Source organism: Lampris incognitus, chromosome 9 (assembly GCF_029633865.1).
Source record: "Lampris incognitus isolate fLamInc1 chromosome 9, fLamInc1.hap2, whole genome shotgun sequence".
NCBI classification, from domain to species: Eukaryota; Metazoa; Chordata; class Actinopteri; order Lampriformes; family Lampridae; genus Lampris; species Lampris incognitus.
In genome coordinates this window covers 30,060,287-30,075,796 of record NC_079219.1, presented here as the reverse complement: position 1 = coordinate 30,075,796, position 15,510 = coordinate 30,060,287, and the positions used below count along the sequence as shown (strand labels likewise).

The window sequence follows — 15,510 nt, the reverse complement described above, 5'->3', positions numbered from 1 at the left end:
ATGGAGGAGGTGTGATCTGAAAAAGATTGGACACTGCAAGGTGGTGACAGGGGACAGTGCAGCTAGGCAGCATCAGATGGTGGTCTGTAGGATGACTTGGAGATCAAAAAGAGGAAGAGAATGAAGGCAGAGCCAAGGATCAAATGGTGGTGGTTGAAGAAGGAATATTGTTGTATGGAGTTCAGGGTGGAGCTAAGACAGCCACTGGGTGGTAGTGAAGAGTTGCCGGATGGCTGGGCAACTGCTGCAGAAATAGTGAGGGAGACAGCTAGGAAGGTACTTGGTGTGTCATCTGGACAGAGGAAGGAAGATGAGGAGACTTGGTGGGGGGATAAGGAAGTACAGGAAAGTATACGGAGGGAGAGACTGATGAAGAAGAAGTGGGATAGTGAGAGAAATGAAGAAAGTAGACAGGAGTACAAGGAGATGCAACATAAAGCAAAGAGAGGTGGTGAAGGCAAAGGAAAAGGCGTATGGTGAGTTGCATGAGAGGTTGGACACTAAGGAAGGAGAAAAGGACTTGTACTGATTGGCTAGACAGAGGGACTGAGCTGGGAAAGGAAGTGCAGCAGGTTAGGGTGATGAAGGATAGAGATGGAAATGTGCTGACAAGCGAGGAGAGCATGTTGAGAGGGTGGAAGGAGTACTTTGAGGGGCTGATGAATGAAGAAAATGAAAGACAGAGAAGGCTGGATGATGTGGGGATATTGAATCAAGAAGCGTGGTGGATTAGCAAGGAGGAAGTGAGGGCAGCGATGAAGAGCATGAAGAGCGGAAAGGCGGTTGGTCCAGATGACATACCTGTGGAGGGATGGAGCTATTTAGGGGAGATGGCAGTGGAGTGTTTAACTAGATCGCTTAATATAATCTTGGGAAGTGAGAAGATGCCGGAGGAGTGGAGAAGTAGTATACTGGTACTGATTTTCAAGAATAAGGGTGATGTGCAGAGCTGTTGTAACTACAAAGCTATAAAGTTGATCAGCCACAGCATGAAGATATGGGAAAGAGTAGTGGAAGCTAGGTTAAGAGAAGAGGTGATGATTAGCGAGCAGCCATATGGTTTTATGCCACGAAAGAGCACTACAGATGTGATGTTTGCTTTAAGAATGTTGATGGAGTGCTCTGAATGGCTGTTGCAGATCCAAAAGCGCTATATAAATGGAATCCATTTATTTATTTATTATGGAAAAGTATAGAGAAGGTCAGAAGGAGTTACATTGTGTCTTTGTGGATTTAGAGAAAGCATATAACAGGGTGACGAGATAGTATTGTATGAGGAAGTTGGGAGTGGCAGAGAAGTATGTAAGAGTGGTGCAGGATATGTATGAGGGCTGTGAGACAGAGGTGAGGTGTGTGGTAGGAATGACGGATGGGTTCAAGGTGGAGGTGGGATTACATCAAGGATCGGCTTTGAGCCCTTTCTTATTTGTAAAGGTGATAGACAGGTTGACGGACGACATCAGGCAGGAGTCCCTGTGGACTATGATGTTTGCGGGTGACATTGTGATCTGCAGTGAGAGTAGGGAGCAGGTTGAGGAGAGTCTGGAGGGGTGGAGGTATGCACTGGAGAAAAGAGGAATGAAAGTCAGTAGGAGCAAGACAGAATACATATGGGTTAACGAGAGGGAGAAGAGTGGAATGATGAGGATGCAAGGAGTAGATGTGACGAAGGTGGATGAGTTTAAATACTTGGGGTCAGTTGTTCAAAGTTACAGGGAGTGCGGAAAAGAGGTGAAGAAGAGAGTGCAGGCAGGATGGAGAAGAGGGTCTGGAGTGATTTGCGACAGAAGGTTACCAGCAAGAGTGAAAGGGAAGGTGAACAAGATGGTAGTGAGACCAGCTATATTGTATGGTTTGGAGATGGTGGCACTGACAAAAAGACAGGAGGTGGAGCTGGACGAGGCAGAGTTGTCGATGCTAAGATTTTCATTGGGAGTGATGAAGAAGGACAGGATTAGGAATGAGTATATTAGAGGGACAGCCCAGGTTGGACGGTTTGGAGATAAAGCAAGAGAGGCAAGATTGAGATGGTTTGGAAATGTGGGAGAAGGACACTGAATATGGAGCTGCCAGGCAAGAGGAAAAGAAGAAGGTCAAAGAGGAGGTTTATGGGTGAGGTGAGGGAGGACATGCAGGTAGTTGGCATGACAGAGGAAGATGCACAGGACAGGAAGAGATGGAAACGGATGATTCGCTATGGTGACCATTAACAGGAGCTGCCAAAAGTAGTAGTAGTAGTAGTAGTAGTAGTAGTTGTTGTTGTTGCTATACACTCACTGGCCACTTAATTAGGTACACCTTGCTAGTACCGGGTTGGACCCCCTTTTGCCTTCAGAACTGCCTTAATCCTTTGTGGCATAGATTCAACAAGGTACTGGAAACATTCCTCAGAGAGTTTGGTCCATATTGACAAGATAGCATCACGCAGTTGCTGCAGATTTGTCGGCTGCACATCCATGATGCGAATCCCCCGGTCCACCACATCCCAAAGGTGCTCTATTGGATTGAGATCTGGTGACTGTGGAGGCCATTTGAGTACAGTGAACTCATTGTCATGTTCAAGAAACCAGTCTGAGATGACTCGAGCTTTATGACATGGCGCGTTATCCTGCTGGAAGTAGCCATCAGAAGATGGGAACACTGTGGTCATAAAGGGATGGACATGGTCAGCAACAATAATCAGGTAGGCTGTGGCGTTGACACGATGCTCAATTGGTACTAAGGGGCCCAAAGTGTGCCAAGAAAATATCCCCCACACCATTACACCACCACCAGCAGCCTGAACCGTTGATACAAGGCAGGATGGATCCATGCTTTTATGTTGTTGACGCCAAATTCTGACCCTACCATCCGATTGTCGCAGCAGAAATCAAGACTCATCAGACCAGGCAACGTTTTTCCAATCTTCTATTGTCCAATTTTGGTGAGCCTGTGCGAATTGTAGCCTCAGTTTCCTGTTCTTAGCTGACAGGAGTGGCACCCGGTGTGGTCTTCTGCTGCTGTAGCCCATCTGCCTCAAGGTTCGACGTGTTGTGCGTTCAGAGATGCTCTTCTGTATACCTCGGTTGTAATGAGTGGTTATCTGAGTTACTGTTGCTTTTCTGTCAGCTCGAACCAGTCTGGCCATTCTCCTCTGACCTCTGGCATCAACAAGGCATTTTCGCCCACAGAACTGCCGCTCACTGGATATTTTCTCTTTTTCGGACCATTCTCTGTAAACCCTAGAGATGGTTGTGTGTGAAAATCCCAGTAGATCAGCAGTTTCTGAAATACTCAGACCAGCCCGTCTGGCACCAACCATGCCACGTTCAAAGTCACTTAAATCACCTTTCTTCCCCATTCTGATGCTCGGTTTGAACTGCAGCAGATCGTCTTGACCATGTCTACATGCCTAAATGCATTGAGTTGCTGCCATGTGATTGGCTGATTAGAAATTTGCGTTAACAAGCAGTTGGACAGGTGTGCCTAATAAAGTGGCCGGTGAGTGTATATCTGTTATAGAATTACCCATGTTTGCCATTTTTACAAGGGTGGGAACAGTTAACAGCTGAGTTGACGGCACACAAGTGACAATGGCTGCAACGCCTTGTTTGTAGTTCTCACTGCCAGAAGCAGGGACAGATTGGGTATACCACAGATTTCAACTTTAAGTCAGATATGTCCCCATTTGCAATTCAACAGTGCACAAACACAAATATAATCTCAGTCACACTTACTCAGTCACACCTTTTTTTCCCAATCACTGCAGCTCAGGGCTGGATTTTCACATCATATCGCCCAATATAATTCACCTCATAGACATTCAGTATTGTTTCCCACAGGTAGGAAATGTTCCAGGACCCTAAATCTGAGCCAAATTATTGATATTGCCTAGTAAAATATTAAAAATGTATGGATGATAAATGGGACCAAGGCTTGTGCAGGCTTGTGCGGTGATGTTCCTCGTGCGGTTTGAACTTACATATTTGCCAGTGGAGGGCTCTCCTGGAGGTAGGGACCCGGGGCTAAGGACAGGAGAACTGGCTGGACTGCAGAGCTCGGGGAAGGGGTTGGGGATGGCCGGGAGAGATGATGTCCTCAACTGCTGCTCCTCTTCTTGCAACCTTCTGGTCAAGACAAAAGGACAGAGAATTGTGCACTAAGTTTCACGGTATCAGCAAAATTTCAGAATGAGACGATAAGGGAAAAAATGTAAAATACATTCAAAGAAAGTTGAATCAGTTCATTTGGATACGTTTATTGACAGATACGTTTCATCACTCATCTAAGTGACCTCTTCAGTCTCAACTGACTGCAGGTATCCCCACCCCTTATAAACAATACAGTGGCATAATGACCGACAACAACGACCAGTTTCATATGCAAATATGGGCGTGACCACTAACTAGCGTTTCAATAGCCATGTGTACTATTCACAGAGGATTTGGGAATGTTTGCTATCACAGTGTTGTAAGATGGTGACAGCCCCCCCCCGCCCCCTTGGTTCAGGGATGTCATTCCCTTTTACCATAGATGGCCTCTTTGACTTCCGATTCAAACCAACGTTCCTCCCTATCAAGGATGTGCACATCCTCATCCTTGAAAGAGTGGCCACTGGCCTGTAGATGGGTGTAGACTGTGGAGTCCTGACGTGTTAGCTCTCTTGTGTTGTGCCATCCTCTTGGTCAGCGTCTGTTTAGTTTACCCAGTGTACAAGTCATGGCAATCCTCCTGGCACATAAGAGCATAAAAAATAGCTAATGCTAATAATAATAAAATAAAATAATAATAAAGCCTGCAACAGAAGAAAATAGTGTTCACTTCTTGTTGTGTTTTTTCTTTAGATCGACAGCCGATTAATGTTACTAGAGGTTGTGCGTGAAAAGGTATTGACACTACTCAAGTTACAGGACAGTCTATCTTATATTTAGTTTAAAGTTTATGGTGCAAAAGGCTTTAGTCAGCTCACGTTGTTTGACTTATGTGGAGTCAAACAAAAGAGAATCACACACACACACACACACACAGCTCTCTGTCTGTGGTCTCACACACCCACATAAAGTATTTAAATTAATGGGAATTTGGTGCAGACTACGGTTGTTTGTCTTCAAATTTAGTTGATTTGTCTATCAGCAACTCTGGTTCACATGGTCATTCATAGGTTAATCAGGCCTGAGACACTCACATCATGAGTGTTCATGTGAAAATAAACAAAATATTTTTATTTTTTTATTTTAATCTTTCGAAGATATGTAGTTTTAATCCGACCTCAGTGTTACATTTATCATGTGTGTCACTCATTGGGTTAATTTAATATCCATGGCAAAAATATGACCTCAAACCTTAGGTCACAACCTGGTATACCTATAAAAAAGTGTCAGAGGATTGGGAGGTAATGGAGCTGGAGGAGAAGTTTCAGATAAGACCTTCTGACATTCATAAGATACTGGGGCGAGTATTAATGAACCATCACTGTACAGTATCCAGGCTCATGTCTGTTTCTGTCTGATCTCCCCATAATGAAGAGTCTCTCAGCAAGTGGAAATCATAGAACCCAGTAGCTCACCAGCTAATTTTTCTGCAATATTCATCGCTCATCAATATTAAATCAACTCATCACTTTCAAGCAGCTTTAAATTAGGCCCATGTAAGCGCTGCGAAAGGACGATTTGACAGTTGATCATAAACTTTTCAACATTCAATGATAAAAAAAAAAAAGGGAAAAAAAAGGCTTCTGCAGGTCAGCTTGTGAAACTGCAGCTAGATAGCTTGGTCCCGGATTTCTTGCAGAAGTCTCTCTTTCTCTGTGTCTCGCTCTCTCACTCGGCTCCTCTGACTCCGTCTCTCTGTAGAGCCAAGCAAGTTCAAAAGGGAACAGGCCTTTTGATGTCGTCCCATCTGAGCAAGAGAACTGGGTTATCCAGAGGTCAGCGCTGAATAATAAGTACTTCAGTGCTCGACTGTGTGTGTGTGTGTGTGTGTGTGTGTGTGTGTGTGTGTGTGTGTGTGTGTGTGTCTGTCTGTCTGTCTATGAATGTATGTGCACCTATAAGACAGAATACTCCATTATCCAATCATCTTCCCTCTGGTTCTGTCAAATACTCCAGGGAAAAGGAATAATGAGCACTGACACCAGCTCTGCTGTGTAAGCGAATGAGCATGCACGTCTGAGTGTATGTATGTTTGGGTGCATGTGCATGGGGCTTAGTTGCACATGCATGGTTGTGCGTGAGGGCTTATGCGTTGCTTGTGTGCCTCGGGGGAAAATATGGGTTACTTCTTCCCAAACTAAGGGAGACATTTACACACTTGTACTGAAATAAAAGGGAATCTTAACTTTTTCCTCCCGCTGCTGTTAGTCATCTGAGACAAAAAGAGACTGACAAGGAAGGAAAGGGTCATTCAGGGGCTGCAAATAATTAGTGGTGGCGAACCGTTAAGTTCAGTTATCAGAAGGGCCTGAAAGCGAAATGGTTCTCAAAAATTTCGTTTCAAAATTTTCTACAAAGTCATTTCCTCTGCTACACACAGAAAGAGTGGGTGACAGAGCTGCATGCATTGAATCCGGTTGTGCACGTAGGAAAGGGTGAGGCCGAGAACGCCAACCTTTGCGGTAGAGAGGCATTTTATGCAAATCACAGAAAGTTGATTCAGTTTGTCTGGACACAACGTTTACTGAGAGAAACGGTTCATCTCTCATGTAAGTGACCTCTTCAGTCTCAACTGACTGCAGGTTTCCCCACCATCATAAACAATACAGTGGCATAATGACCAAAAACAACGATCAGTCTCACATGCAAATTACCGTGACCATCATCTGTCACCATCTTACAATGCTGTGATTGCAAGTATCTCCCAATCCTCTGTGAATAGTACACATGGCCATTGCAACTAGTTAACAGTCACAACAATGTGCATATGAAACCGATCGTTGTTTTCGGTCGTAATGCCACTGTAGTGTTTATAAGGGTGGGGATACCTGCAGTCAGCTGAGACTAAAGAAGTCACTTAGATGAGTGATGAAACATTTGAAACTGTTCGTTGTTTTCGGTCGTTATGCCACTGTATTTTTTTATGAGGGTGGGGATACTTGGATTCAGTTGAGATTGAAGAGGTCACTTAGATGAGTGATGAAACATCCATTACCCGAACCGCTTATCCTGCTCTCAGGGTCGCGGAGATGCTGGAGCCTATCCCAGCAGTCACTGGGTGGCAGGCAGGCGAAGAGACACCCTAGACAGGCCGCCAGACCATCACACAGGGCCCACACACACACACACACACACACACATTCATACCTAGGGACAATTTAGTATGGTCGATTCACCTGACCTACATGTCTTTGGACTGTGGGAGGAAACCGGAGCTCCCAGAGGAAACCCACGCAGACACGGGGAGAACATGCAAACTCCACACAGAGGACAACCCGGGACGACCCCCAAGGTCGGACTACCTCAGGGCTCAAACCCAGGACCTTCTTGCTGTGAGGCGACCGCACTAACCGCTGCGCCACCAGTGATGAAACATTTCTCTCAAAAAACGTTGTGCCCAGATGAACTGATTCAACTTTCTTTGATTTCCTTACCGGGATTATTGAGCATGCAGCAAGACATTTCATGCAAAATTGTGACGAGAGTATTTGTCCACTCCACGTCCTGCAGTATGGAAACAGTGTCATTTTTACTACCCTGAGTAAAACCTTTTTGGTCAATGGGTACCTCCTCCAACTCACACAAAGATCTTATTCAAAAGTGTATTGTTGAGTAGGACAAAGAGCTACATTTCTGTTACATGGGTCAGTTTTTTGCACACATCTGACACATTACCAACCTGACAGCGAGGATGTGCATTGGCTGTGACCGCCGGAAGCTGGTTTGTGAGGAATCTGAGGAGGAGGAGGGCGGCTCCGGTGAAACGTGGCTGAGCGCATGAGAGTCCAAACCCTTCCCCGGCGGGTTGTGGTGCGTGTGATGATGTTGGTGATGAAGATGATGGTGGTGCGAGGAAGAGGTCTGCCCGTTGTGCAGAAGCGGGGTGGACTCAGGCTGCTGACTGCTGCAGGTGGAGTAGAGGCTCTCCAGTGAAGAGTTCATGTCATTCACCAAGGCTTCTAAATCGACATCATCCTCTGAAATATAGATAGATAGATAGATAATAGATAGATAGACAGACAGGAGAGAGAGAGAGAGAGAGAGAGAGAGAGAGAGAGAGAGAGAGAGAGAGAGAGAGAGAGAGAGAGAGAGAGAGAGAGAGAGAGAGAACATTAACATAAAACCAACTTTATATTTTCTCGGAGGGAAATGTGTAAAAATGCACCTCATGTGATTTTTTTTCTTAGCTTTCCCCCCCCCTTTTCTCCCCAGTTGTGCCCGTCCAATTACTCCACTTTTCCAAGCCATCACAGTCACTGCTCCACCCTCTCTGCCACTCCGGGGAGGGCTCCAGACTACCACATGCCTCCATCCGATACATGTGGAGTCACCAGCCACTTCTTTTCACCTGACAGTGAGGCATTTCACCAAGGGGAAATAGCGCGTGGGAGGATCATGCTATTCCCCCCAGTCCCCCCCGCCCCCCCGAACAGGCGCACCGACCGACCAGAGGAGGCGCTAGTGCAGTGACCAGGACACATCTGGCTTCCCACCCGCAGACACGGCCAATTATGTCTGTAGGGACGACCGACCAAGCCAGAGGTAACACGGGGATTCGATCCAGTGATCTCCATGTTGGTAGGCAACGGAATAGACTGCTACGCTACCTGGATGCCCGCCTTGTGTGATTTGTGACATAAACTTATTCTTTCAGCTTGTTCCTTGTTTCTCAGCAATCGCCATTGTGGATTTTTGCCCTCAATAGCTTTCTGTCTGAGGCATCCTTCTCCGCAGTCCAACCCTCCTCATGTCTTCCTCTATCTAGTCTCTCCATCTTTTCCTTAATCTTCCTCTTTTTCTTTTGCCAGGTATTTCCAGGTCCAATACCTCCTTTCCTATATAGTATATGTCTCCTCTCTGTACATACCCTAACCATCTCAATCTTGTCTCTCTCTCAACTTCTCATCCATTCCTTTGATCTTGAACGCAGCTTTCACTTCTTCATTTCTCTTCCGTTCTTTTCTAGTCACTCCCAAGGACCACCGCAACATGTTCATCTCTGCTACCTGTATGATTTGTGACATAAACTATAACGGTCACAGAGAGCAGGCTTTCAGTATCGAGTTGACTCAACCTTGCTCCTAAGTCTACATCAGCATCTGATGTAGACCGATGACTGAGAAAAGAAAGACAACATTCAAAGAAATCTAAAATACAGATTCTCCAATTGAATGTGTGATGAATATTCAGGGTGTGTCCTCCTCCTCCTCCTCCTCCTCCATAAGCACGAGGAGTTGCTAAAGTTGAGTCCAGTATACAACAAAAAAATCCAGATCCGTGGTGTAGACAAGAGCAGCGGAGTACAAAACCACCGAGGAGAAGGGAACAGAAATGATCAGAGGACAGCAGAACAAAAATAAATTAATTAATTAAAAAAAAAAAAAGGACAGCCCACATCTCACAACAAAGCACAAAGGAAAGAACAGAAAGCAAAAAGGAGAGGAATCAAATTCCCCTGCGAGAGCAGAAACTTCACCGCTGTGGTCTCACACAGTCTAGACACGCGAGAGAAACGAGGTGAAGTCCCCGGATATCATTTGGGACTTTCCCCCATTTCTATTTTCAGATTCCATTTCGCTCCACTGTGGCCAGGATTTGAACTCCTGACCTTTCTAACCTCACCGCCATCACCCTTGGATACCTATGGAACACACACGCACACGCGTATGCACACACACATGTGCGCGCACGCACGCACACACACACACACACACACACACACACAAACACACACACACACACACACACACACACACCACGTCATCTGTAACCAGTTCTGCTTGAGTGCTGAGTCAGCAGGGCTGCCTTGACTACGTACATTGTACTGGCCTGCGAGTTAAATCTCCGGGATAACAGGGACAAGCTCGAACCTGCCTATAACACTTTTCAACTCCGCGCTCAGGAGTTCATGTCAAAGGCACGGCGCTGTAAGCAACCGCTCTGCATCCACCGCATGTAGCAAACACTCTGCTCGTTTAAAGTCTTGTTTTCAAGCTGGGTGGCGGGAGCTTGTGAAAAACTCTTGGCAGATTTTAAAACATGCACTGAATTTTAACACACTCAAGGAGAGAAGCATGTATCAAAGCTTGAAGTGAGCTGGAAGATTGCATTTAATTGCTTCCCAGAGTAAAACTTGTATGACTTGGGTAAACTTGCAGGGAAAAAAAAATCTAAACTTTTTCTAGATCGTGCTCTGCATGGGGGGATTTGATCCCATCATTAAAATTCATTTTCCTTGCTGAAAAGCAAGATGTCTTATTAAGTACGCCAGCTCATCTTTTCCCTTTTTCTTTATCGTACATCCACTAGGGGGAGACAGGCTTTGCGCTGCAGACAGCCACGGAGGATGAACGGATCTGCTATCAGACAGCAGGGAGGAGGAGGCCTGACCACTCCACCTTGCAGAAGTACCAGAAACTTTTGTTCGTTTTGCTCCCCTGCTGTATGTATCAGTTTGTTTGTTTTTTCTTTGATAATGTGATTGTTTGTGATCATGTGATTTAAGTGAATTTGTTTTTCCTCTTGAATCAATAAAATAAATCCTAAAAAAAAAAGAAAGGAGGTAGACTAAAATGCCGATCATGCCAGCAGTAGAAAATAAAGCTTCCACTTGTGGCTCACATTGTGTATGTGGACAAATAATTAATGAATGAATAAATTGCCAAAAAAATAAAATAAAATGGAGTGCTATAGATAAAATATATCTTGTTTTCAATATTCAGGATTCCTGTAGGTATTGGGAAAAAGTTGAGGACAAAACTGCCCTGCAGCTTGGGGTGTATGATGGCCGTCTTGCTCGTCACCAAATGCTTTGTGTCAAGGTTATACCCTCCCCCTCCTGTTGCTGCATCGAAAGTGCAAATTAAATGTATTCTTTCATTTTTTTCCACAAAAATTTGATTTAAACTCGATTCATTAAAGTCAGTCCCCTTCTATCAAGGATCTTTTTACCAAGTTTGTAAGAATTTTAGAAGACTGGCATTAAATTTCCAGTATCCTTTTTTCCTGGCAAACTGCATTATAGGTGTTACTAATAAGTCAATACAACAGTGATCAGTAAGTTGTGCAGGGGATATTTCACAATTTGATAGTTGATATTTGCCCTGTGATGGTCTGGCGGCCTGCCCAGGGTGTCCCCGTGACCCTGACAGCAAGATAAGAGGTTTGGATAATGGATGGATGGATGCACTGCAATGCTGCCAAACATCATAAGAATGCGATGATACTTTTCAGTAGTATAAGTTCATTTTACTTAGTGATCTTTCATCAAATGTTATTTACCTTCCGTTCTATGAGTCAATGTGCTGTTTCTTTTTGTTTTCTGATGTTGCTCTTTCCATTTGGTTGCCTGATTTTCCAATTCTCTACGGTGTTTTAATCATCCCATCATTAAGGCTGTTTTTTGCATGTTCTCCCCATGTCTGCGTGGGTTTCCTCTGGGTGCTCCGGTTTCCTCCCACCATCAAAAAGACATGCATGTTAGGCTTAATACTCCTGTCTGTGTCCCTGAGCAAGGCAATGGAAAAAAAAACAACTGGAGTTGGTCCCCGGGTGCTGCAGCTGCCCACTGATCCTACACAATAGGATGGGTTAAACGCAGAGGACAAATTCATTATAACTGTATAATGACAAGTAAAAAAAAACTGTTTTGGGAATTCAAAAATAACTGAATATGTGACCAAACTAAACAACATGAGTCACCGGTTAGCAGGACTAGCAAATATTGCCATCCATGTGGTAACTTTATCTGCATCGCACCTGCAGCTACAGCCACCGGTTGGAGGTAATCTGTGCCCTTTGAGGGCTCCTTCCTGAAAGGAGCAGGTAGCTGTATCAGAGCGACCGGTGAATCCCAGGTGGTTAATCTGTCGGTATTAATAGAGACAGGTAAGCTGTAGCGGCTACTTATAGATCCTGCCTGGAGAGCTAAAGAGCTACATAGCACAGGACACAGGGCGTAAACACGGCCGGCTACATGCAGGAGGAGGGCCTGGATAGTCTGCACGAGTCATAGGACACACAAAGCAAGATGGCCTTCATGCAGACAGCAAGGTTTGTTCTTGGTGAGGGGTGAGTCGGTGGGAGTCATCTTATTTATCTATAGGACAGCACAGTAAAATAAAGAAACAATGGGGCAAAACTGGAGAATTAGAATTAGAGTCAGAGATGAAAATACCTGTAACAACACGACCCTGTAATGGTTCAGATAAAACATGGCCTGAGAAATCACTTCCCCAATATCACACATTCTCAGCAGGATGAATATGCACTCTAACTGGGAGAAAGTAACTCCCGGTAAACCTGAACTAGGCTGGCCTCCAGGGGGAAGGACTGCACTGTTAGGATATGATGGAGAACACACACACACACACACACACACACACACACACACACACACACACACACACACACACATGTATGTATATGTACGTCAAAATGAGCCACAAGAACGCACAAAAACAGACACAATCCAGCAAACAAAGGACCACGTCATGCACCCAGATGTAAGAAAGACGCAGAATCTCTCTCACTCACACACGCACGCACACACACTCGCACACGCACACACACACACACACAGACACACACAGACACACACACACACACACACACACACACAGAGGATTTAAACTCATGTGAATGTGGAGCAGACTATGGTTGTTTGTCTTTGAACACAGTGTTTAGAAAATAGAAATTATGCCAGCTCGTTGGCCTTGGCAGGCATATGTAGGGACATAAACACCTTTATTTATGCCTGTCAAACAAACCGCGGTCACGGCACGCCTGGCCCGACAATATTAAAGCCATTAATTAGATCCTCTTTAAATATCTGGGGAGCTCATGCGGGAACGAACAGAGCAGCGGAATGAGCCACAGATGTAGCCACAAGCACCGACAGAGAGAGAGTCTGAACAGAGTGCAGGGTGCGCACATCCAAAAAACCCTCACAGGTGCTGCACCAAAAATCACACTAAAGCCAAGAATCAGACAGGCACATATTAAATCCAATATGTCAGAAGATGAGTCAAATATATATCTTAAATAACAAATAATTATCATAAAAACTACTATAAAGAAAAATACATAGGAAATAGAAAACAGTAGTGTATTACTTGCCCAAATTTTTTTAAAGCAATACAAGCAAGTTCAGCCTTGAAATTAGCCAGAATTTGTATTGATACCTACAACAGGAAAAGACAACACAAACAAAAAGGAAGATAATGAAACATAACCCATCCACACTGGGACTGAACATGTGAAAACCCCCAGAAGGGGAGGGGACACCAACATCCCCCTTTTGAAAAGAGAGGCATGCTATATTTTTACCCTTAATACTCTATCACCTAAGAGCTTACATTTAGATTTTGATCTTAAACCTTTTTGTAAGGGGTTGTAGTTGGGGAAAAAAATTAACTATGATTGACAGCCCCTACTTTACTCTTGCAGATATCTTAATGAATATGATATCAAATCAATTTTATTTGTATAGCCCAATATCCCAAATTACAAATTTGCCTCAGTGGGCTTAACAGCAACACAACATCCTGTCCTTAGATCGGATAAAGAACTCTCCCCTAAAAAACCCTTCAACAGGGAGAAAAAAATAGGAAGAAACCTCAGGGAGAGCAACAGAGGAGGGATCTCTCTCCCAAGACAGACAGCGTGCAACAGATGCTGTGTTTACGCAATTTACATAATACAACATTGAAAGGGGATAACAGAATTATAATGGACTTATAAAATTTAAGAAGAATATGATGCACAGGATGCCAAGCAGTATCCAGATGCCATCAGAACAGTCCAGGACCCAAGCCACGCGACCAGCATCATCATGTTAAAAAAAAATTATGTGAGGAGAGGAATGGCAGGCAGCGTCCAAGTGGCGACCACCATCACCACAGAGACCTGGGAGGACAACCGACTGCAAGTGCACACAAGGGAGACTCACATGACACCATTCACACACAGAAAAATTGAAAGGAGAAGACATCATATCTGTTGATGCATCCTCCCTTTTCATTCTCTTACTTTTTAATAAGTGCCTGTATAACACTGATCCTGATGTAGGCCATCCAGGTAGCGTGGCGGTCTTTTCCATTGCCTACCAATATGGGGATCACCGGTTCAAATCCCCGTGTTACCTCCGGCTTGGTCGGGTGTCCCTACAGACACAATTGGCTGTGTCTGTGGGTGGGAAGCCGGATGTGGGTGTTTCCTGGTCACTGCACTAGCACCTCCGCTGCTCAGTCGGAGCACCTGTTCGGGGGGGAGGGGAACTGGGGGGAATAGCGTGATCCTCCCAAGTGCTACGTCTCCCTGGTGAAACTCCTCACTGTCAGGTGAAAAGCTGCTGCTGGCAACTCCACATGTATCGGAGGAGGCATGTAGTAGTCTGCAGCTCTTCCCAGATTGGCAGAGGGGGTGGAGTAGCGACCGAGACAGCTAAGAAGAGTGGGGTAATTGGCCAAGTACAATTGGGGAGAATAAGAGCAGGAAAAAAAAAACATGATTCTAATGTTTCTAGTTGTTTTTGCCCTTCTCATGGAGGCATGCTCCGTCCCCCATGTGGGCGTGTCAGTGTTGTTCAGCTCTGGTCTGATTGGTCAGCTTGACTCTCAACCATGCAGATCACAACCACCTGAGTGATGAATGTGTTTGTCTCTATATATTGCTTGTTCTGCGTTGTGATGTTGATTTGACAATCCCTGACGAAGATCTCAGATTTAAACGTTGCTCCATTAAAATAGCTGGGAACTATTAATACAGTGATGTGGATCTTTTGTCTGATTCTTGCCTTCAGAGAGTCTGAAGCCATGATGTTGTTGTTTGAGGGTCACACGGGAAGCAGAGAGGGGCAGCATGTAGGGCAGACCATCCTCCATCGTTAAAGATGGCAACTGTGGAGTCACACTTCAACTTTCTTTTCTTATGTAAGTTGGACTGACTATGCTACTTCTGCTAAAATGTGTCAGTATTTACCCAATTTCAAAAGGAGAGTTGCGTACTGTCTACATCAAATGCCATCAATTTATCAGCATCTATGAATCTGTCAATATACCATTCTAATAATTTATTCATCCATTTTGGTCTGGAGAAAAGGATGGATCCATCCATCCTTTTCTCCAGACCTGGCAGAAATTCTACATCTGAAGCCAAGAATCACTTCACTTTTGCAATCAAAGCCAATTTAAAAATACAAAATGCCCATTTTGATACTTTATATTGGTGGCACATTCAAGATAATAGCTAATTAACAAATATTCAAATTAAGAAAAAAAATGTTGTTTGCTTTTTTATTGGTATTTCACATCAACATTAAAACCAAGCCCTAAATGAGGCAGGAAGCGGTGAATGATAAAAGGAAGCAACATTGTTTTCA

General features: G+C 44.5%; 1 protein-coding gene across 5 annotated transcripts in view; it reads right to left on the bottom strand.

The window, feature by feature from the left end:
* LOC130117513 (growth factor receptor-bound protein 10-like) overlaps nt 1-15,510 on the bottom strand; it is a 145,248-nt gene that overhangs the window by 66,206 nt on the left and 63,532 nt on the right. For all 5 annotated transcript variants that reach the window (XM_056285607.1, XM_056285606.1, XM_056285602.1 and 2 more), the window contains exons 4-5: nt 7,810-8,107; nt 3,962-4,106 (exon numbers count right to left, since the gene is read on the bottom strand). In XM_056285607.1, coding sequence (XP_056141582.1) covers nt 3,962-4,106; nt 7,810-8,107 — 443 coding nt within the window. The remainder of the gene's footprint in view (nt 1-3,961; nt 4,107-7,809; nt 8,108-15,510) is intronic.